General features: G+C 44.1%; 1 protein-coding gene across 4 annotated transcripts in view; it reads left to right on the top strand.

Annotated features, from left to right (window-relative positions):
• The window catches only part of PM20D1 (peptidase M20 domain containing 1), a 387,280-nt gene that overhangs the window by 113,795 nt on the left and 251,372 nt on the right, over positions 1-22,113 (top strand). For all 4 annotated transcript variants that reach the window (XR_012241709.1, XM_073615882.1, XM_073615880.1 and 1 more), the window contains exon 2: positions 17,132-17,218. Coding sequence is in view for 3 of the 4 variants with exons in the window: in XM_073615882.1 (XP_073471983.1) it covers positions 17,132-17,218 (87 nt within the window). In the remaining variant the exon portion in view is untranslated. The remainder of the gene's footprint in view (positions 1-17,131; positions 17,219-22,113) is intronic.

Raw genomic sequence — 22,113 nt, forward strand, 5'->3', positions numbered from 1 at the left:
AAGCTTGTCTTTCGCTAAACATGCGACAATCTTCACATTCAAGTTTGTTTTTCAAATATACTCTTGAGTATCAATTTGCGAGTATAGAGATGAAGATCCTTTATAGCTTGTGTGCCGAAAGATTGACAACATTAAGTAAGGAAGAGGAAAAAGAAGTGCTCAATGGGATATCAGATTGCTGGGTTCAGGGGGATTCCCCTGTTTTTTTGGGAAAAATATTGCTGGAATTTTGGCAGATGGTGTGGCTAAAGGGATTTCAGCTGACACTGATCCCACGACCTCGGCACCAGAGGGTGGTGCCGGCGTCGAGCCTGGAATTGCAGCAACTGGATTCTGCAATCGTGATTTTGGAAAGGATTTTTTAGTACTACTGGCTAGAGGGTGATCTCCTTCTTGACGTCTTTTGGGTTTCCTAGTTCGCCTGATTTGTTTAGAAGGGGTGTGGGAGACATAAGATGATACAGATGATGAATCAGAAACATCTGAATATCTCACATGCTGTACAGATTTTTTTTTTTTTTTTTTACAGTTAACGTGGTGTTTTTATTGAAAGTAGTTTACATACAGGTCATATACATCCATGGTACAGTAGAATGTTATTCGAGTTACAGCAGAGAATGAATTGGGCAACCAACAAAAAAGAAAAGGAAAGAGAGTATAAAGGTAGAAAATATTGAGCAGGCTCCATTCACATTTTAATGCTTAAGAGGGAGTCTTGTATTTTGAAATATATTAATCTGAGGGTGTATTGCAGGTGGAAGCGTTTTCCAGCCAGGCATCCCAAACTTTGCCGTACTTGGTTGGGCAATCCCTGTGGGCATAGATTTCCTCTTTATACGGGAGAACATTGTTAATGTTGGATATCCATTCGTGAAGTGTGGGAGGAGTAATTTGCAGCCATTTTCTGGCTATTAGCAGTCTAGCTATGAATAACGATTCTTGTAGAAATATCTTGTGATATTTATCTGAGTCAGGGACCGGAAATACTCCTAGTAAGCATTTTTTGGGACACAGTGAGAGTGGGGATCCCATTTCATCGTGGATAAACTTAACTATCTGGGACCAATAATCCTGTATTACTGGACACAGCCACAAAAGATGGAAGAAGGTACTGGATGGACTATCACAACGGGGGCAATTGGGATTTTGACTAGGTTTGTATTTGGCTACGCGGTGGGGGGTCAAATAGGATCTGTGTAAAATGTACAGATGTGTGAGACTATCCGATAACTTGGTAGAGACTTTTTTGCAAGTTTCCAGGGCATCTTCCCATTCATCATCCTCCAGCTCCCCCACGTCCCCCGACCAGACGCCTTTTAATTTATATGCAATTGAAACTGCTGTGGGTCTTAGCAAAGAGTTGTAGAGATGAGTTTGCGATGGTCAGACCCCAACATAGTGTGTAAGACATCCGTTCATTCCACGTCAGGAGGAGTCCCGCCGAATTGGGCATTGAGGGCATGACGGAGCTGGAGATAACGAAAGAACATAGTGTTTGGGAGGTTGAAATTTGTTTTGAGTTGTTGGAATGACTGTAGGATGTTGTCACGGTAGACATCTGACAAAAATCCTACCCCATAGTAAAGCCATAGTTCGGGATTTGGCACCTTGTGGAGTTCTCCCAGGTCAGGATTATCCCATAGGGGCGTGTGAGAGTACGTAGATGGTATTTTGAATTTGTGTTTTACTACTTCCCAAACCCTACAGTAGTGGTATAACATTCCTTTCCTGTTATCTATTTTATTAGGGCCTGTAAAAAGAATCTGGAAAGGATGTGAGACTCCACGTCTCCGTGGAGCGCAAAGCAGGGATAAACAACATTTTTTGTCGTGTTTATCTAGGTGGAAAAAATGAGACAATTGCGCCGCCAGGTAGTAGAGATTAAAATCTGGCAATGCCGCACCTCCCAATTCTGTCGGGTTTTTCAACGTTTGCCAGGACAATTTGTGACGACCCGATCCCCAAACAAATGAGTTTAGAATGGCCTCAATAGATTTAAAGATCCGCAATGGTAAGTAGATCGGAGCATGCCACAGTACATATAAAAATTTAGGGAGGAGGACCATTTTAATTAGGTTAACCCGACCCATCACCCCTAGGGGTAATTTGGCCCATGTCTGTGTTTTGCGTTTCAATACTGCTATTAGGGGTTCTAAGTTAAGGCGGACATAGTCTTCTGGTGATCGGGTTATCACAATCCCTAGGTAGGTCATTTCACTGACCCTAAGGAGTGGGGAATTAGATTGTTCTTTGGTTGGCACGCTGACGTCTATAGGGAGGATCTGGGATTTATCCCAATTAATTTTCAGTCCTGAGTATCTGCCGAAATTTTGGATTATTTCCAGGGCCAACTGTAATGACGTGCCTGCATCAGCAAGGTATAATAGCATGTCATCAGCATATAAGCTTATCTTTTCCAGTAGGTTTCCACGAGCAAGTCCCACAATGCCTGGGTGTGTTCTAAGGGATGCAGCAAGAGGCTCCACCTCCAGTGCATACAGCAGGGGAGAGAGTGGACACCCCTGCCAAGTGCCCCTAGAAAGAGGGAATGGCTCAGAAACCCTTCCGTTGACCAAGATCCTGGCACATGGACTCTGATATAGTAGTCGGATCCATTTGATGAAGCGGGGCCCGAACCTAAATTTTGCGAGGCATTCCCACAAGTACGTCCACTCGACAGAGTCGAACGCCTTTGCGGCGTCTAGGGACATCACCACCCTAGAGCCCATGGTGTCATGTTCAGCTTGGACGTTCATGTGGAGCCTACGTAGATTATATGCCGTGTTTTTTGCTGGCATAAATCCGGTTTGGTCCGGATGGATTAGCGAAAGGATCACCTCATTTAAGCGACGCGCCAGGATCTTGGCCAGTATCTTTACATCTAGTTGGAGAAGGGATATTGGGCGATAGGACAGGAGCATGGTGGACAAGATGGGTGAACTAAAGATACTGTTGTACAAGGAGGATTTGGATTTTGTGGGAATTTCAGAGACCTGGTTCAACAGCTCTCATGATTGGCTGGCAAACATTCAAGGGTATACCCTATACCACAAGGATAGAGAGGGTAAAAAAGGGGGAGAGGTATGCCTATATATCAAGAATAATGTACAAGCGAATGTGAGAGATGACATCACTGAGGGAGCTAGAGAGGAGGTGGAATCCTTATGGGTAGAGCTCCAAAGGGATGAAGCTAAGGGGAAAATAATACTGGGAGTATGCTATAGGCCCCCTAACCTGAGGGAGGAAGTGGAGACAGATCTCCTATCACAAATTGGATTAGCAGCAAGGATGGGAAGTGTTATCATAATGGGGGATTTTAATTATCCAGACATAGACTGGGTGGAGGGAACCGCGCATTCATTTAAGGCTCGCCAGTTCCTTAATGTCTTGCAGGACAATTTTATGGGTCAGATGGTAGACGCACCAACTAGAAATAAAACATTACTGGATCTACTGATTACCAAAAATACAGACCTGATCACAGATGTGGAAATACGGGGCAATTTAGGTAACAGCGATCACAGGTCAATTAGTTTCAGTGTAAATCACACAAATAGGAAACATGAAGGGAACACAAAGACACTGAATTTCAAAAGAGCCATCTTCCCTAAACTACAAACTTTGCTAAAAAGACATAAATTGGGATAAAATATTAGGAACAAAGAATACGGAGGAGAGATGGGTTTGCTTTAAGAGCATATTAAATAAGGGCATTAGCCAATGTATCCCATTGGGTAATAAATTTAAAAGAGCGAACAAAAATCCTGGATGGCTTAACTCCAATGTAAAAATGCATATAAAAGCAAAGGAGAAGGCCTTAAAAAAATACAAGGTTGAGGGATCATCCTCAGCATTCAGACTTTATAAAGAATGCAGTAAGAAATGTAAGGGTGCAATTAGGACGGCTAAGATAGAACATGAAAGACACATAGCGGAGGAGAGCAAAAAAAATCCCAAGAAATTCTTTAAGTATGTAAACAGTAAAAAAGGGAGGACAGACCATATTGGCCCCATAAAGAATGAGGAAGGACATCTGGTTACAAAGGATGGGGAGATGGCAAAGGTATTGAATTTATTCTTCTCCTCAGTCTTCATGAGTGAATCGGGGGGCTTCAGTAACCAAAACTGCAGTGTTTATCCTCATGACACAACACAGGAAGCACCTCCATGGTTAACAGAGGACGGAATTAAAATTAGACTTGAGAAACTTGACATTAATAAATCACCGGGACCAGATGGCTTGCATCCGAGGGTACTTAGGGAACTCAGTCAAGTGATTGCCAGACCGTTGTTCCTAATTTTTACAGACAGTCTATTGACTGGAATGGTACCAGCTGATTGGAGGAAAGCCAATGTAGCACCAATATTTAAAAAGGGCCCAAAATACATCCCTGGGAATTACAGACCAGTTAGCCTAACATCAATAGTATGTAAACTCTTGGAGGGGATGATAAGGGACTATATACAAGATTTTAGTAATAAGAACGATATCATTAGCAGTAATCAGCATGGATTCATGAAGAATCGTTCTTGCCAAACCAATCTATTAACCTTCTATGAGGAGGTGAGTTGCCAACTAGATAAAGGAAGGCCCGTAGACGTGGTGTATCTGGATTTTGCAAAAGCATTTGACACAGTTCCCCATAAACGTTTACTGTACAAAATAAGGTCCGTTGGCATGGACCATAGGGTGAGTACATGGATTGAAAACTGGCTACAAGGGCGAGTTCAGAGGGTGGTGATAAATGGGGAGTACTCAGAATGGTCAGGGGTGGGTAGTGGGGCTCCCCAGGGTTCTGTGCTGGAACCAATCCTATTTAATTTGATTATAAACGACCTGGAGGATGGGATAAACAGTTCAATCTCTGCATTTGCAGACGATACTAAGCTAAGCAGGGCAATAACTTCTCCGCAGGATGTGGAAACCTTGCAAAAAGACCTGAACAAATTAATGGGGTGGGCAACTACATGGCAAATGAGGTTCAATGTAGAAAAATGTAAAATAATGCATTTGGGTGGCAAAAATATGAATGCAATCTATACACTGGGGGGAGAACCTCTGGGGGAATCTAGGATGGAAAAGGACCTGGGGGTCCTAGTAGATGATAGGCTCAGCAATGGCATGCAATGCCAAGCTGCTGCTAATAAAGCAAACAGAATATTGGCATGCATTAAAAGGGGGATCAACTCCAGAGATAAAACGATAATTCTCCCGCTCTACAAGACTCTAGTTCGGCCGCACCTGGAGTATGCTGTCCATTTCTGGGCACCAGTCCTCAGGAAGGATGTACTGGAAATGGAGCGAGTACAAAGAAGGGCAACAAAGCTAATAAAGGGTCTGGAGGATCTTGTATTATGAGGAAGGGTTGGGAGCGCTGAACTTATTCTCTCTGGAGAAGAGACGCTTAAGAGGGGATTTGATTTCAATTTACAAATACTGTACTGGTGACCCCACAATAGGGATAAAACTTTTTCGCAGAAGAGAGTTTAATAAGACTCGTGGCCACTCATTACAATTAGAAGAAAAGAGGTTTAACCTTAAACTACGTAGAGGGTTCTTTACTGGAAGAGCGGCAAGGATGTGGAATTCCCATCCACAGGCGGTGGTCTCAGCGGGGAGCATTGATAGCTTCAAGAAACTATTAGATAATCACCTGAATGACCGCAACATACAGGGATATGTAATGTAATACTGACACATAATCACACACATAGGTTGGAAATGATGGACTTGTGTCTTTTTTCAACCTCACCTACTATGTAACTACTATGTAACTATGACTCCGGGAGTTCTGGATTTTTCCCAGGTTTGGGTATCAGTATTATATTTGCTTCGTGCATGGACGGGGGGAGGGACTCGGATTTAAATATATGTGAAAATAGTTCACAAAGCTTGGGAATCAACGTCTCACTATATGTTTTGTAGAACTCCAAGGGTAATCCGTCGGACCCCGGTGCCTTTGATGGATTGAGCAAGGAGATTGCCTTTGTTATTTCACTTTCATTAATAGGAGCCTCCAGCTGATCTATCTGGAGTTGAGTAAGATGGGGCAGCTCTATGTTGGATAACAGTAACGCTATTTCCTCCACAGAGGTGTCAGCATTAGATGAGTATAAGGAAGTGAAGAATGAGCGGAACTCCCCGGCCACTTCATCAGGATCAGTCAACATCCCACCGGCCTCGGCCCGAAGTGCTACTATAGTGGGAGGTCTGTGATCCAAATGTGCTAAATATGCCAATAGTCGACCCGCCCGCTCTCCACATTCATAGTGCTTTTGATTATTATAAAAGATTTTCCTATCGGCTTTTTCAAAGTATAAATTATTCACTATTCTGGCTTGTAATTTTAATTGGTCTGCTGTTAATGCAGAAGGGTCATCTGTGAAGTTCTTTTCTGCTTCTACAAGGGATTGTTCTGCTTGTCTAAGAATCTGGGAGGAAGTCTTGCGGTAACGGGAGATACGTTGCGATAGAATCATTCGGGCATGGGCTTTGAAAGTGTCCCATATGATCTCAGGGGGTGCTGTGCCATTATTCGCGTGAAAGAAAAATTCCCATTCACTGGCCGCCTCCCCCAGGTCAGGGACAACCGTCAGCCAAAATGGATTTAGCTTCCAGTTGTATGTCCCGGGGGGGAGCGTCGATTCTAAGCATGATCCAGTATGGGGCATGATCGGACAGGATACGTGGGTTAAATCCTACCTTTTTAGGTAGGGGAGTGAGGATGCTAGAGATAAGAATGAAGTCAATACGTGACATGGTGTTGTGGGATGCGGAGAAGCAGGAATATGCCCTTTCCCATGGATTGCAATGTCTCCATGTGTCTATAAGGGCCAGGTCCCATATTATCTTACTAAACCTAGTATGTGGCTGGGTGAAACCATCTTGGGGTGTCATTGATATGCGGTCTAGGTCCCTGTTCATTATGTTGTTGAAATCACCCAGCCACAACGCAGGAACCGTAGGGAATTGAGACATGTACATTATCCCCTCGTGTATAACGCTAAGTTGAAAGGGAGGTGGTACATAGAACGCCATAATTAACAATTCTAGCCCATTCACTTTAGCATGTAAAAATAAAAACCTACCCTGCGGGTCAGATCTAAGAGCAAGAAGCACAAATTGTACCGTTTTAGCCACAAGTATAGCTAAGCCTCTGGAGTTGGCAGAGTATGGGGCCTGGTATAGCCATCCCACCCAGGGTTTCTTGAGTGCCATTTGAAGTTGCCCTGTGAGATGAGTCTCAACAAGCACCACAATGTCTGCATGTTGGGACTTGAGATATGCCAATACTGCGTTACGTTTGGGCTTGGCCCTGAGACCTCTCACGTTCCAAGTCAAACATTTAATATCCAACATGGTAGTGCATTTGTATGATTGCATGCTACATAATTAATATCTGTGACTTTAACAACATTCCCATGTGTAGGGAGATTTCCGTCCCCCCTCCCCAACTCCACTTCTAAACATATAAGGTTGGGTAGGTGGGAGTTCCCAGCTTTCTGTATATGAGAGCCTTTGATATATTGCTTAAATTGCAAGGATGTTATAACAGGAAGTGGACACCACATTCTATTACTCTTCAATATGAAACACTTAAACCAAACATTAACCCAAACAAAACAAACTGAAATTGACTGCATTAACACTCTAACATACCCGGGTAAGCAATGCATCCATTTAAGTATATATGCAGTTTGCTGATGCCAGGCATGCCAGGGAAACTTCACTTGTGCCCTAAGGCAACTGTTGCTGGGAAAAAAAAAGAAAAAACACACGGGATCCAGAAGGACACCCGCGGCTAAGGGAGCGATAATTCGCTGTAAGGCAAGCAAAAGCATCAGGAGCAAGTGCACTGAACCGGGGGACATCTCCATATTCCCCATTGCGAGTGTCTTAACAGATAGCAGCTTGCCACTAGCAGTGAAGGTTGTGAGATATACTGAGTGTGTCTCTGGTGGACTCCTGACCAGGCCCAACCGTGTGGGAACTCGCACGGGTCCTGTGGGCATATACAGTGGCAGAGTTGCCCATATGGCACAAAAGGTTCGTGCAAGCAGGATCCACAGGTTCCAGAAGACAGATAGTCCTCATATTTATTTATTTATTTATTTATTTATTTATTTCAGGTACTTATATAGCGCCGTCAATTTACGCAGCGCTTTACATATATATATTATACATTCACATCAGTCCCTATACCCTCAAGGAGCTTACAATCTAAGGTCCCTAACTCACATTCATACCTATACTAGGGCCGATTTAGCCAGGATCCAATTAACCTACCAGCATGTCTTTGGAGTGTGGGAGGAAACCGGAGTACCCGGAGGAAACCCACGCAGACACAGGGAGAACATGCAAACTCCAGGCAGGTAGTGTCGTGGTCGGGATTCGAACCAGCAACCCTTCTTACTGCTAGGCGAGAGTGCTACCCACTGCTCCACTGTGCCGCCCATATTAAGGGAGTGTGGGTGCAACTGGGCCATACAAAGGGACGGCGTTGTAGTTATCGTATGTTCTTGTAACAGTACCTGTAGGATGGTGAGGCCGCGAGGTTCCAGAAAATAGGCAGTTGTTGCAGATCATATTCCATCACATACATCCATCTCAAGCAGGAGTGTCAGGCAGGGTCACGACGCGGGGCCTCCTTGTTCTCAAGCCATGTGAAGACAGCTTCAGGCGTGTCAAAGAAGTGCGCCCTGTCCTCGCTAACAACTCACAGCCGCGCCGGAAAAAGCATTGTGTAGGAGTAATGGCGGATCCGTAACTGACGTTTCGCTTCTGTGAACGTGGCCCTCTTCTTCTGGACTTCCGCCGAGAAGTCCGGGAATACTTTAATTTCTGTGTTTTTGAAGGGTATGTTACCCTTTCTTCTGGTCAGCCGGAGTACAGCGTCCTGGTCACGAAAATTGAGCAATTTAGCAATAAATGTCCTCGGCGGAGCACCTTGAGGGGGGGGTTTAGCCGCAAGCCTGTGTGCCCGTTCAACCACAAAAGTAGTGGAGAACTCAGCTCTCTCGAATGTGTCAATCAGCAGATTCTCTAGAAATGAGGGGGGATCGGAGCCCTCTGATCCCTCAGGCAGGCCTATGAATCGCAAGTTACACCTTCTCAGGCGATTTTCCATGTCGTCCTGTTTAGCTAGCACCATGTTGAGTTGATGCTGTAAGCGTTCAGTGTGAACTTGTAATGGCGGTACTTCATCTTCCATGCGGCTAATCCGGGCTTCAGTCTCTGTGACTCGTTCTCTTAATTTTTGTAGATCTTGGCGTATTAGTGATACATCCACCTTGACCTCCTCAATCTTACTAGTTAAGATGCTCTTACAATCTGAGATTGCTTCTAGCACTCGTGCCGTGTCCTCCGCCACCGAGTCTGCCTGAGGAGAGGAGCCGGCGCCATTTTCTCCCCCAGCTTCCTTGTCCGTGTTCCTGTATTTTGCTAGCTTTGCGGCCGGATCTGTTTTCTGTTTCGGCGGCGACATGATCCCCAGAGGCTAGGAGAATCAGGGAGTCCAATCGTGGGTAGAAGTTTAGTAGTATTACCTCCAGGATCTTGTAGTACGGATAGTGGGCAAGCGGAGCTCTCGTTTCTTGCTCCCTACGCCATGCCGGTCCAGGTCACGCCCCCCATGCTGTACAGATTTACGTTGGAAGTTTTTATTGCCACTAGTTTGAGACCATTTGTAGGCCTTGCCCTCCTCAAAGGCTTGTTTATTATTATTATTATACAGTATTTATATAGCGCCAACAGTTTACGTAGCGCTTTACAACTTGAGGGTAGACAATACAAATACAATACACTTTGATACAGTAGGAATCAGAGGGCCCTGCTCCTTAGAGCTTACAATCTAAGAGGGAAGATCAAGAGATACAAGAGGTAATAACTGTGGGTGATGTGCTGATTAAGAAGATAAATGTACAGTTGTTAGGTGGGGGCCAGATAGGCTTCTCTGAAGAGATGAGTTTTCAGGGATCGTCTGAAAGTGGATAAAGTAGGAGAAAATCGGACGGATTGGGGTAGAGCATTCCAGAGGATGGGGGAGGCTTTGGAGAAGTCCTTAGGTTGGATTAGGTTGGTATTTTGTGACTAGGTTAGAGATGTAGCTGGGGGCCAGGTTGTGGATGGCTTTGTAAGTTATAGTTAGTATCTTGAATTTAATTCGGTGACTGAGTGGCAGCCAATGGAGGGGTGGGCAGAGGGGTGTAGCAGACGCTGAGCGGTTTGTGTGGTGGATGAGCCTGGTAGCAGCGTTCATGACGGACTGAAGTGGGGATAGCCTATTTAGAGGTAAACCAATGAGGGTGGAGTTGCAGTAGTCGAGGCGGGAGATGACCAGGGAGTGGATTAGAAGCTTTGTGGTGACATTGGTTAGGAAGGGGCATATCTTGGAGATGTTGCGGAGATTGAGGCGGCAAGCTTTGGATAGTGATAGAATGTGGGGTCGAAAGGTTAGTTCAGAATCCAGGATTACACCTAGGACCTTGGCGTGGGGAGATGGGTTGATAGTTGAGCCGTTGATATTGACAGAGAAATCAGGGGAAGTGGCACCTGAGGGAGGAAATATCATGAGCTCGGTTTTGGATAGGTTGAGTTTGAGGAAGTGATGTGACATCCAGGCTGATATGTCTGCTAGTAAGTTGGTAATGCGTGAGGAGACAGATGGAGAGAGCTGGGGGGTAGAGAGATAGATTTGGGTGTCATCAGCGTAGAGATGATATTTAAAGCTGTGGGAGGCAATCAACTGACCCAAGGAGGTGGTGTCGATTGAGATAAGGAGAGGTCCAAGAACAGAACCTTGGGGGACCCCAACGGAAAAAGGAAGAGGAGAGGAGGAAGTAGAGTTGTAAGTGACACTGAAGGAGCGGTGGGATAGGTAGGATGAGAACCAGCGAAGAGTACAGTCACGGAGACCAAAGGAGTGGAGTTTTTTGAGGAGGAGGGGGTGGTCCACTGTGTCAAAGGCAGCAGAGAGATCCAGGAGAAGTAGTACAGAATAGTGTCCATTGGCTTTAGCCATTAGTAGGTCATTTGAGAGTTTAAGGAGAGCAGTTTCCGTGGAGTGTTGAGGGCGAAAACCGGACTGAAGGGGATCAAGAAGTTTATTCATGGTCAGATGGTCGCTTAGTCGGTTGTAGACCAGTCTTTCAAGAAGTTTGGAGGAGAAGGAGAGTAAGGAGATGGGATGTAAGTTGTTGAGATTGGTGGGATCCAGTGAGACCTTTTTTAGTATGGGGGTGACTAGCGCATGTTTTAGAGAGTTTGGGAAGATGCCACAAGAGAGGGAGAGGTTGAAAATGTGAGTCAGAGAGTGTAGAATCGAGTCAGAGGGTGAGCGTAGCATTTGCGAGGGAACAGGATCCAGGGGGCAAGTGGTTAGATGAGTGCTAGATAAAAGTTTAGCAACCTCAGTAATAGTAGCAGGGTTGAATGAGGGAAGTATTGATTGTGTCTGTGGACATGGGGTGTTGCATGGGGGAGGTTTTTGTGCATTGGTGATCTCCTAATGAATTGTATCAATCTTAGTTTTGAAGTCATTGGCAATCTCCTGGGCAGTGAGTGAGTTGGTGGGTGGAGGCAGTGGAGGACAGAGTAGAGTGTTGAAGGTAGAGAAGAGTTGACGTGGACTGGATGAGAAGGTGTTAATGAGTGTGATAAAGTAGGTCTGTTTGGCAGTGTGAAGGCAGGAGTAGTATTTTACGAGGGCAGATTGTGTGAAGTCTTCCTGGGTCTTAGTCTTATGCCACAGGCGCTCAAGAGTGCGGCTACGTTTTGAGACTTCTGGTGTCATCTGTTTGCCAGGGTTGTAGCAGTCGGGGCCTAATTCTGCATGTAGTGAGGGGGGCAAGCTTGTCTAGGGAGGAAGACGGTGAGCTGTTGTAGATGAAAGTAGCTAGGTTGGGGCAGGACAGGTAAAATTTTGTCATAGAGGTGATCAGTAGCAGAGTAGAGAAGAGAAGGGTTGCGGTGGCGAAGGTTTCTACGTGTAACTGTTAGGCGGTTGGAGGGAGAAGAGGTGGAAGACAGGGAGAGAGCAAAACTAATAAGGTGGTGATCAGAGAGTGGGAGTGGATTGTTGGAAAGGTTGCACGGAGTGCACAGATAGGAGAAGGCAAGGTCAAGGGTGTTGCCGTTGGAGTGGGTAGGAGCCTGTATCCATTGCTTCAGGTCAAGCGATGAGGTTAGACTGAGAAGTTTAGAAGTAATAGTAGTGTTAGTGTTAACAGGGATGTTGAAGTCCCCAAGAATAATTGTGGGGATTTCAGAAGAGAGAAAGTAGGGTAGCCAGGCAGAGAAGTCATCAAGAAAGGCTGATACAAGTCCAGAGGGCCGGTAGATGACAACAATTCTTAGAGAAATGGGAGAGAATAGACGAATGCAATGTGCCTCAAAAGAGGAGAGTGTCAGAGAGGGAGGTGGATGAAGTACCTTATAGGTGCTGCATGGGGCTAGAAGGATTCCCACTCCACCTCCCTTCCGTCCACTTGGTCTGGGGGAGTGAGTCCAGAGAAGGCCTCCATGGGAGAGGGAAGCAGGAGAAATAGTATCCGATTCATGAAGCCAGGTTTCAGTAATGGCAAGTAGGTTAAAGGAATTTGTTATAAAGAGGTCGTGAAGGGCGGTGAGTTTGTTGCAGACAGAACGTGCATTCCACAGGGCACAGGAAAAGGGGGGGCTGGTTTTGGAAAGAGGAATAGAGACCAAGTTCTGTGGGTTGCGGCTCCTGCCAGAGGGTGTAGGGGGATGGGAGCGTTGGGCAAAGACAGATGATGGTGGCCCAGGGTTTGGGGATATGTCACCAGAGATTAGGAGAAGCGGGAGGGTGAGGGAGGTAATGTGGGAACGTGATTTATGTGAAGGGGCATGTCTCAGAGTACTGGAGGTTTTATCAGTGTATGGATGTAGAATGAGCAAGAGTTGGTAGGAGCAGTAGTAGGGAGAAGACAGAAGGCAGGGTGATATGTATAAGCAGGCGGGTGGAGAGGGGGGGGTGAAGGTAAGAGAGTTTGAGGAGAGAGGACAGGAGTGTCAGAAGCAGTGGTAGAGAGTGCATGTTACAGAGTTGAGGGAGAGCTTATTAGAGAGAAAGGGTCACCTGCAGTCTGTTAGGTGCTTACCAGTGCAGTTTGCTATATTTGTTTGCTTTGTGCAATCGCTGAAGTGCAGAGATTGAAGTGCATATCACTTGTAGAAAGAATCACTTAGAGATAGAAGCCTTAAGGATAGAAGCCATTGCAATGTGCTCCCCGAGCAATGTGCTCACCCCTTAAGGATGCTCAAATTTATACTGTTATAAGGGTGGGGTTGAAGTTCATTAATTAATCATGAGTGACTATAAGAATGCCTAACAATCAAAGTGGATCTTTTGCTTCTAAAGTCAGAATAGCAAGAGGCCAGAGGCCAAGATAAGATCAACACATAAAACTTAGGTAAGACAGTCCAGAGCAACAAATAACAATGTCATGGTTGTGCACACAGGGCAACAGATAGAGAAGGCCACATACCAAGACACACACACACAGAGACAGCAAGCAAATCCCAATTTCAGTTAACGGTGGAAGATGTGGTTGAGCTGACACATACCAAGACACACACACAGAGACAGCAAGCAAATCCCAATTTCAGTTAACGGTGGAATATGTGGTTGTTTATCTCACAAGTATTTAAATTCTTTTTTAGAGAGGATTGTTTTATTAAAAAGTTCTATATGTACCTTTAATTTCTCATTGAGATTTTGGAAGGAGGGATGGTTTTGTAGTGGTTTGATTTTTGAATAGATTGAATCTATGCATCTATGTCAATCATATGCTTCTGATACTCTTCTATGAGTAGTGTCATCATTCCTGCCGACATAGTTTAAGATTTTTTTTCCCATGCTGCTTTGAAAGTGGAGCTCAGATTGTCAAATGAGGGGAAAATTTGGACACAAAGTCCCAAAGGATTAAGATCATCCTTAATATATTCCTTTTATGTGCCAATAGGTGAGCGATTTTATTCTCGAGCCATTTGGTAAGTCCCGAGAAAAGAAAGCTCAATTCAGAGTCTCGGGATTCGTTCTGATCGTAGTCCTGTTGGAGTTTGGTCACAAAGTCATCCCAGGATTGGCCGTACAGTTCCGCCATTACTGGAAATAACTCTTAACAACAAAATAGCTCAAAAACTAGTTCCAAGAAAGAGGGGACTAAATAGGTATTTACTACCCAATATGAATAGAACAATATAGAGAAAGGGGAGCTAGTTAGGAAACTAGTCCTAAAGGGTCTCTGCCACATCCCAAAGCCTAATGTGAAGAGAGAGAAATGCCCCAAAAGGGATACTATGGGCAGAAAACCAACACAGGATCAAAGTATGGTAAATAGAAAAACATAAAAAATGTATAAATTGTATTCAATATTCAAAAATAGTACAAAAATGACAAATACCATTACTAAAAGCATTGAATAGCAAATGAAGAACAGGAGTATTGCACAGTATTACACGCTGCAGCAAAAATCACTTCTAAAAACTGAGAAACAGAGACCAGATGTCAGGTCACCTGTATCCAGGTGACAGATGCACCCCGTTGGGGTCAGGAGTGCACCGCTATGGTAGTGGACCCTAAGGCTGACTGCTGAAGATGGAACTCGGGGTGGTTCAGGAAGGCAGGTCCCCTGGAGCACCAACACGGATCCCACAGTGAGTTAGAGAATAGATTCCCCAGGGCGCGGAGTCTAAGAGCCAGTTGGTGTTCACCAGAGCCTCTAGTGGTGAGGATGGACTGGGCTGCAACTGGCTCCAGGTCGCGGCCCCCAGGGTCTCCCAGCTCACGCTCACGGTAGGCTACAGGAGGATGGAGAGGAAACAGCAGCCCAGGACAGCAAGGAATAGTAAGGAGGTAGCCAGATGTCGGGGCGACTAGCAGACAAGGATAACAGAGTACACGCCAAGGTTCAGGGTCACAGGCAAACAGGGATGGTTGGGAACACGCCAAAGGTCAGGGTCACGAGCAGACAGGAATAGTTAAGAACAGGCCAAAGTCGGTAACAGGAATCAGATATAGGAAACACAGCAAGTACACACAGAGGCTAACACACAATGGTTGATCAGCACTGCTGGCTTGCAGTGCACAGATTAATATAGGGTTCCCTGATAGGGCCTGGGGTGGGGCCATGCTTAGAGGAGAGGTTACAAAAGCAGTCAGGTGAGGGTCAGCTTGTCTCTAGAGATGAACACATGGAGACAGGTATGCTGATTGACAAACACAATTGCATAACCATGGCACCAGAAATGGCTGCATAAGGACCCAACATGTTTCGGAGAGCTAATTGAGTAATATACACTTTTTATTGGAATTTTGATTTTGATACAATAAATACATGTTTTACACTACCCAATAGTCCAATTTCTGCCGAATTAAATGCTTGGCTACCTATGGTGGGGGCTTTACCCAAACTTAGAATTAACTGCTTTTTAGCAAAGACCCTAGGGAAGAAAATGGTGATTTTATATATATATATATATATATATATATATATATATATATATATATATATATATATATATATATATATGTGTGTGTGTATATATATATTATAATATAATTCTCTCTATCCCATTTTTTTAATATAAAAGATACGCTGAGTAAATGGATACCTAACATGTCATGCTTTTTAAATTGCGCAAACTCGTGGAATGGCGGTACTTAAAAATCTCCATATGCGACACTTACATTATTTTTTACAGGCTACCTGTTTAGAGTTACAGAGGAGGTCTAGCACTAGAATTATTCTTGCTCTAAGGTTTGTGGCGATACCTCACATGTGTGGTGAGAACACCATTTACATATGTGCGGGCGACTTGCGTATGCATTTCGCTTCTGTGAGCAAGCACGAAGGGATATGGGTGCTTTTTAAAAAAAACAAAAACGTTTTTCTTTATTTTTTTACACTGTCCCCTTTCATTTTTTTTAAATCACTTTTATTACTATTACAAGGAATGTAAACCTCCCTTGTAATAGAAATAAGGATGGCAGGTCATTTTTATGGGAGATCTGGGATTAAAAAGACCCCAAATCTCTCATTTTACCTTTTTAAAAGCAAAAGATTAAAAAAAAAAAAATCTTTTGCTTTAAAAAAAAAAAAAAAAATTGGTTTCTTCCGCCCTAGACCAGAAGTGATGTTTTGACATTACTATGGTCCTCCAGAGTCATAGAGGCAATCACAGAGAATCTACTCTCTCGTTGCCTCTGTGAACAGCTGGCCGCACTGTTGGATCATTACTCGGACACGCCAGTGGAAACTGTAAGCGATCCAGTGGCTAATGAGCTGCTTGGATCGAAAGCCAGCCGTCGGCTGAAAAAAAAGATACTGGGGTTATGGTGATAGATTCAGCCATAAATAAAGCCCAGGTATTTGTACTCTTAACCAAACCGTCAAGCCATCAAATGGCTGTGGACCTAACTGACCACTTATGCAGCACCATGGCAACTGTAAATCAACGAGAGGCCGATGGCAGCCTCCATGGCTGTAAAGGATAGGAAGGTTTAGTTCAATGTGAATAACTCCTCTATTCTTTTTACTTTTTGATTTAATGACCGGTGTCTGTTATTACCTCAGAGGTGTTCATTGCCCTAACCTTCACTCCTTCAAAAGCTGTTGAATAAGTGCACTGCAAGCAAGAGGTCAGTAGTGTCGAAGTCAATCTGATGGTCACCAATAGTGGATCAGGAAGTGCTATGGCATAACCTTTCAACTGTTGTGACCTGGACAAGCTAGGAAGGCCCAATACAACCAGTGGTTCCTTTTGGGATTGAGCACTACAAGTGTTTTTTTTTTTATTTATTTTGTATGTGTCCCTGTTGGAAACATTCTTATCACTTCCTCTCCTGTCAGGAAGTTGGGGTAAAATCTTCCCAATAAGGAAATGGAAGGCAATCAAAAACTACTAAAGGCTTCATCTCCATCTAGATCACTGTATTTTGCTATGTATATTTTCCTTAGATGTTACTGTATGTGGTTACAGACTAATTGAGTTTACATTCACTTTGTTTAGTTTAATTTCTTACCAAGAAATGGACCACTAAAGAGCACCATTTTATTTAAAAACTGCTTACCAAATTTATGATAACAAAATGTTATTTTTATTTGTTAGGAGCGGTTCGCATTCCTACTGTTTCCTTTTCTGAAGAAGAGCAGAATTTCACGGCTCTGGCTGAGTTTAAAGACTACATAAGAAAAGGTATGTATATGTTGTAAGGGGGATATGATTAACTACTATTGGTAGCGGGAAAATATGCATGAGACAGTGATACCCATGAACGATCTAAGCAGGTTTGGCCCGCGCATTTATTCAGCAAGGCAGCAAACAAATACAATTTTCAATTCAGAAGGGCTTTGGACAGCAAGTCCATTACATTCTTGCCACTAACTAAACGCTGCCTCATACTAACATGGTGCCCCTTTTTTTTTATAGTGTTCTGGTAAGCACTTAGCTTTTTCACTCAGTAGCAGGTACCAACAGCCAGAAAGTGAGAACCCTGAGTATCAGTCAGCTGATACAGATAGGTCTGTGGACAGCTGAGACAAATAATGAGGTCTGGCTAAGATGTGAATAAGAAATAGAGGCTTTATCCCATGCAAAGCTCTACAAAGGCTCCAGGACCCAGCACATAACTTGGTAAGATTCTGAGAAAAAAAAATCAGTCATAAACCCTGGAGCCCTGGGGTGTAGCTACAGACCGTGGGGCCCCATAGCAAAATTTTGATTTAGCGCCTTTCCTGCTATCTCTGATTTTAATGTAAAGTATGTCTAAATTAAGGACAGATAGAAGAATTGTCAAGTAGTCAGTACAATGCTAGGAACCAAAACTGTGGACAGAAGTTTGTTATGGAAGACGGGCATCAGTACAAAGACCAATTTTATTACTAATTTTACAGCTAGCCACTGTGTCTTCAGAGGCTCACAGAAGTCTATGCCTTTTAATACAAAAAAGGTATTTGCTTTAGAAACCGCACCTTGGCTTTGCATTGTATTTTTAGGCTTATGATCTACCAGAACACCCAGATCTTTCTCCACGATTGATTCCACCAGTTGTACTCCCCCTAAAATGTTTGATGTGCACATATTTTCAGCCCCCTGACTTTACATTTATCAACATTAAAATTTATTTGCCACATAGTCACCCAATTAAACGGTGCATTGAGGTCAGCTTGGAGACACCAAAACAACCAAGGAATGGTGGCTTTACCACACCCAAAGCGCTACAAAGCTTTTGGGCTCCAGGTCCTAGAACATAACAGAAAAATATTTTCTTTACAGTCAGTCTTAAATGCTGGAGTCCCTCACCATGTGTTATGTGGGAAACCTAAGTGACACATACACTGTGAACAATCCTGCCCACTGGTGCCTGTATATGTGTACTGTATATAAATGTAGCTCTTGCTGGCACTTTCTTTCTAGCTAGGTGCCATAAACCCGGTATCTTTTCTTCTTTTTTTTTTTTTTTTTAATTCCGTGGGCAATTTGGCGTCTGGTAGAAGTAGTCCCGGCAGCGGATTTGCCACGGGATCACTTATAGAGGCGACGCTCTTTAAAATGTTCACTGCTATGTTGGCAAGTGTTGGTGTGAGCCAAATAAGGATGGCAGTTGGTGTTAAGAGCAGAATGTGGTGGTGGACAATCAACTGCAGCCTTAGCAACTGATCCCTGGGTGTTGTCTCAGAGACAGAATTGTGGCAAGGCACAGATCTGGCCAAGGTTACAAAAAAACTTCTGCTGCACTTAAGGTTCCTAAGAGCACAGTGGCCTCCATAATTCTTAAATGGAAGACATTTGGGATGACCAGAACCCTTCCTAGAGCTGGCCGTCCGGCCAAACTGAGCTATCGGGGGAGAAGAGCCTTGGTGAGAGAGGTAAAGAAGAACCCAAAGATCACTGTGGCTGAGCTCCAGAGATGCAGTCGGGAGATGGGAGAAAATTGTAGAAAGTCAACCATCACTGCAGCCCTCCACCAGTCAGGGCTTTATGGCAGAGTGGCCCGACAGAAGCCTCTCCTCAGTGCAAGACACATGAAAGCCTGCATGGAGTATGCTAAAAAACACCTGAAGGACTCCAAGATGGAGAAATAAGATTTTCTGGTCTGAGACCAAGATAGAACTTTTTGGCCTTAATTCTAAGCGGTATGTGTGGAGAAAACCAGGCACTGCTCATCACCTGTCCAATACAGTCCCAACAGTGACGCATGGTGGTGGCAGCATCATGCTGTGGGGGTGTTTTACAGCTGAAGGGACAGGACGACTGGTTGCAATCGAGGGAAAGATGAATGCGGCCAAGTACAGGGATATCCTGGACGAAAACCTTCTCCAGAGTGCTCAGGACCTCAGACTGGGCCGAAGGTTTACCTTCCAACAAGACAATGACCCTAAGCATACAGCTAAAATAATGAAGGAGTGGCTTCACAACAACTCCATGACTGTTTTTGAATGGCCCAGCCAGAGCCCTGACTTAAACCCAATTGAGCATCTCTGGAGAGACCTAAAAATGGCTGTCCACCAACGTTTACCATCCAACCTGACAGAACTGGAGAGGATCTGCAAGGAGGAATGGCAGAGGATCCCCAAATCCAGGTGTGAAAAACTTGTTGCATCTTTCCCAAAAAGACTCATGGCTGTATTAGATCAAAAGGGTGCTTCTACTAAATACTGAGCAAAGGGTCTGAATACTTAGGACCATGTGATATTTCATTTTTTTTTTTTTAAATAAATCTGCAAAAATGTCAATAATTCTGTGTTTTTCTGTCAATCTGGGGTGCTGTGTATACATTAATGAGGAAAAGGAAAAAAATGACACCTGAATATGTTTCTCTGTCTACCAATTTAAAAAATCACCTTGAAAAAGAAGAAAGTAACCAGAGCAACAAAAAACAGAAAAAATATAACCATGATATTTCTGATTATAGAAACAATTTTGTATTGAATTGGCAGAAAAAGGTTACCATGGGAATAGATACAGTTGTCACCGTTCCACCCATGGAAATCTCAGAACCTATTATTCCGAACCCAGATAGGAGGTTAACATATTATGACCTCTGGATAAGAGAATTTGTCCATACCCCTAAAAATAGAATCCAAAATGTGCATCATCAAGGAGACTATAATTGGGGTAGACATCCCTCTAACCATAGGGGAAAAGGTCATACTAGTCGGGGCAGAGGTAATCATTATGCAGATCCCCATCATGGTGGATACCATGTGGATCGTTTAGACCCTGGCATAATGACAGATCGGGATATGGGAGAGAGAACCATTCCCAGAGTACACCCATACATACTCATAATCGATATGCCCCGCTCCGTGGCGAGGGTCCATATGATACATACTATGATCAATACCCCTACAGAGACGAGGAAGAATACATTAGGACCCCTTACAGTCACCCAGGTTCCTCCCAACCTTCAGGTTTTCACAGGCCTACCCACAACCCTACTCGCAGCCCAAAACCAAACGAGGCTCCAAAGAGGGGTGGCACCCTCAAAGGAGGAAAACGAAAAAGGAAGCATTAGGTGCAGGCATTTTCAGTCGCAGTAAAGTAGTTCTCACAGATGAAGAAAAAGGTATTTTGGACAAAGGACTCAAATTCGTTCCCCCTAGGAAGCTCAACAAGTTTTCTACTTTCGTAGACGTGCAGAAGTATGTTCGAAAGTTGAAAATTCAGAGGCATTTTTTGTCTATTCCTTCCGGTGGTCCGAGAGGGAGTGATCCTGGAGCTATGATTCGATCCGGTCTTTCAAACTCTTCTCTCTTCAGCCCCCCCCCAGCAATACATCCCATTCCGTTAATGTTTTTAGAGATTTTGATTTAAATGATCTCGATAAATTACCCAACAAAAAAGTCCATCAGGATCCAGCCATTTCAGTGGGACCGAAATCCTTATGTGACAGAAAAAATCTTATTATCCGCCCCGCTGATAAGGGAGGTGGGATAGTTGTGTTGGACAAGGAGGCATACATTAAAGAAATGAAGAGCCTCTTAGATGATTCTACTACTTAGCATGTACTACCCAGAGACTGTACCTCTAATTATAAACGGGATTGATTGAAGTAGTTAATGAGGGCTTTTCTCTAAATATCCTTGATAAAAAAAAAGAGGGACTTTCTCATCCCACTGGCTCCAAGAATTCCCATCATTACCGAAGGTCCAAAAAATCCCGTCCATCCTCCAGGTCACCCCATTGTTGGATAGACTCGGTGACTTCGAGGATCGGACGGTATATTGATTTTTTTATTGCAACCGCTTCTCAAACTGGTTCCGTCCTACCTCAAGGATACGCGTGATATCATCAAATTGTTGGAAACTTGAATATCACGATGACCTCATTTTGGTCACAGTGGATGTTTCCGCATTATACACATGTATTCCACACAGTTTGGGTTTCGCGGCGGTAGAACTTTTCCTTTCTAGGAATTCCACACCCCACACCTCCCCCCCTATTCATAGAAATTTTATCATGGAACTATTGAGGTTCGCTACAGAACACAATTATTTTTGGTTCCAGGGTAGTTTCTATTCTCAAGTCAAAGGTGTGGCAATGGGGGCTAAATACACCCTGAGTTTGGCCAACCTTTTTATGGCCCAATGGGAGGAGGATGTCGTCTATGCTCTCAGTAGACCTGAATTGGTCCTGTGGGCCAGGTATATAGACGACATCCTCCTCCTGTGGAGGGGTGACAGAACCTCTTTGGATAATTTTATGACCATACTCAATACCAATGATCGTATCATAGTTTTAAACTATGAGGCCAGCTCCACGACCATAAATTTTTTGGATTTGGAAATCTCGGCTATCAATCATCGCCTGGAATTCAAAACTTATTTCAAACCAACGGACAGGAATGGCTACATTCCGGTGGACAGCTGCCACCATAGCCAGTGGTTAAAATCTGTCCCCCGTGGCCAATTCCTCAGGCGGAATTGTACTAATGCCGTTGATTTCCAGCAACAATCCCAGACTCTCAAGCAGAGATTCTTGAAAAGGGGTATAGGTCTACAGAGCTAGATGCAGATATCAATGCGGTAGCTTTGATTGACAGAAATTCTCTTTTGGTTTTGGTCCCAAACCAGCGAGGGAGAGCAAAT

This window comes from Aquarana catesbeiana, linkage group LG02, assembly GCF_042186555.1.
Source record: "Aquarana catesbeiana isolate 2022-GZ linkage group LG02, ASM4218655v1, whole genome shotgun sequence".
Classification (NCBI taxonomy): domain Eukaryota; kingdom Metazoa; phylum Chordata; class Amphibia; order Anura; family Ranidae; genus Aquarana; species Aquarana catesbeiana.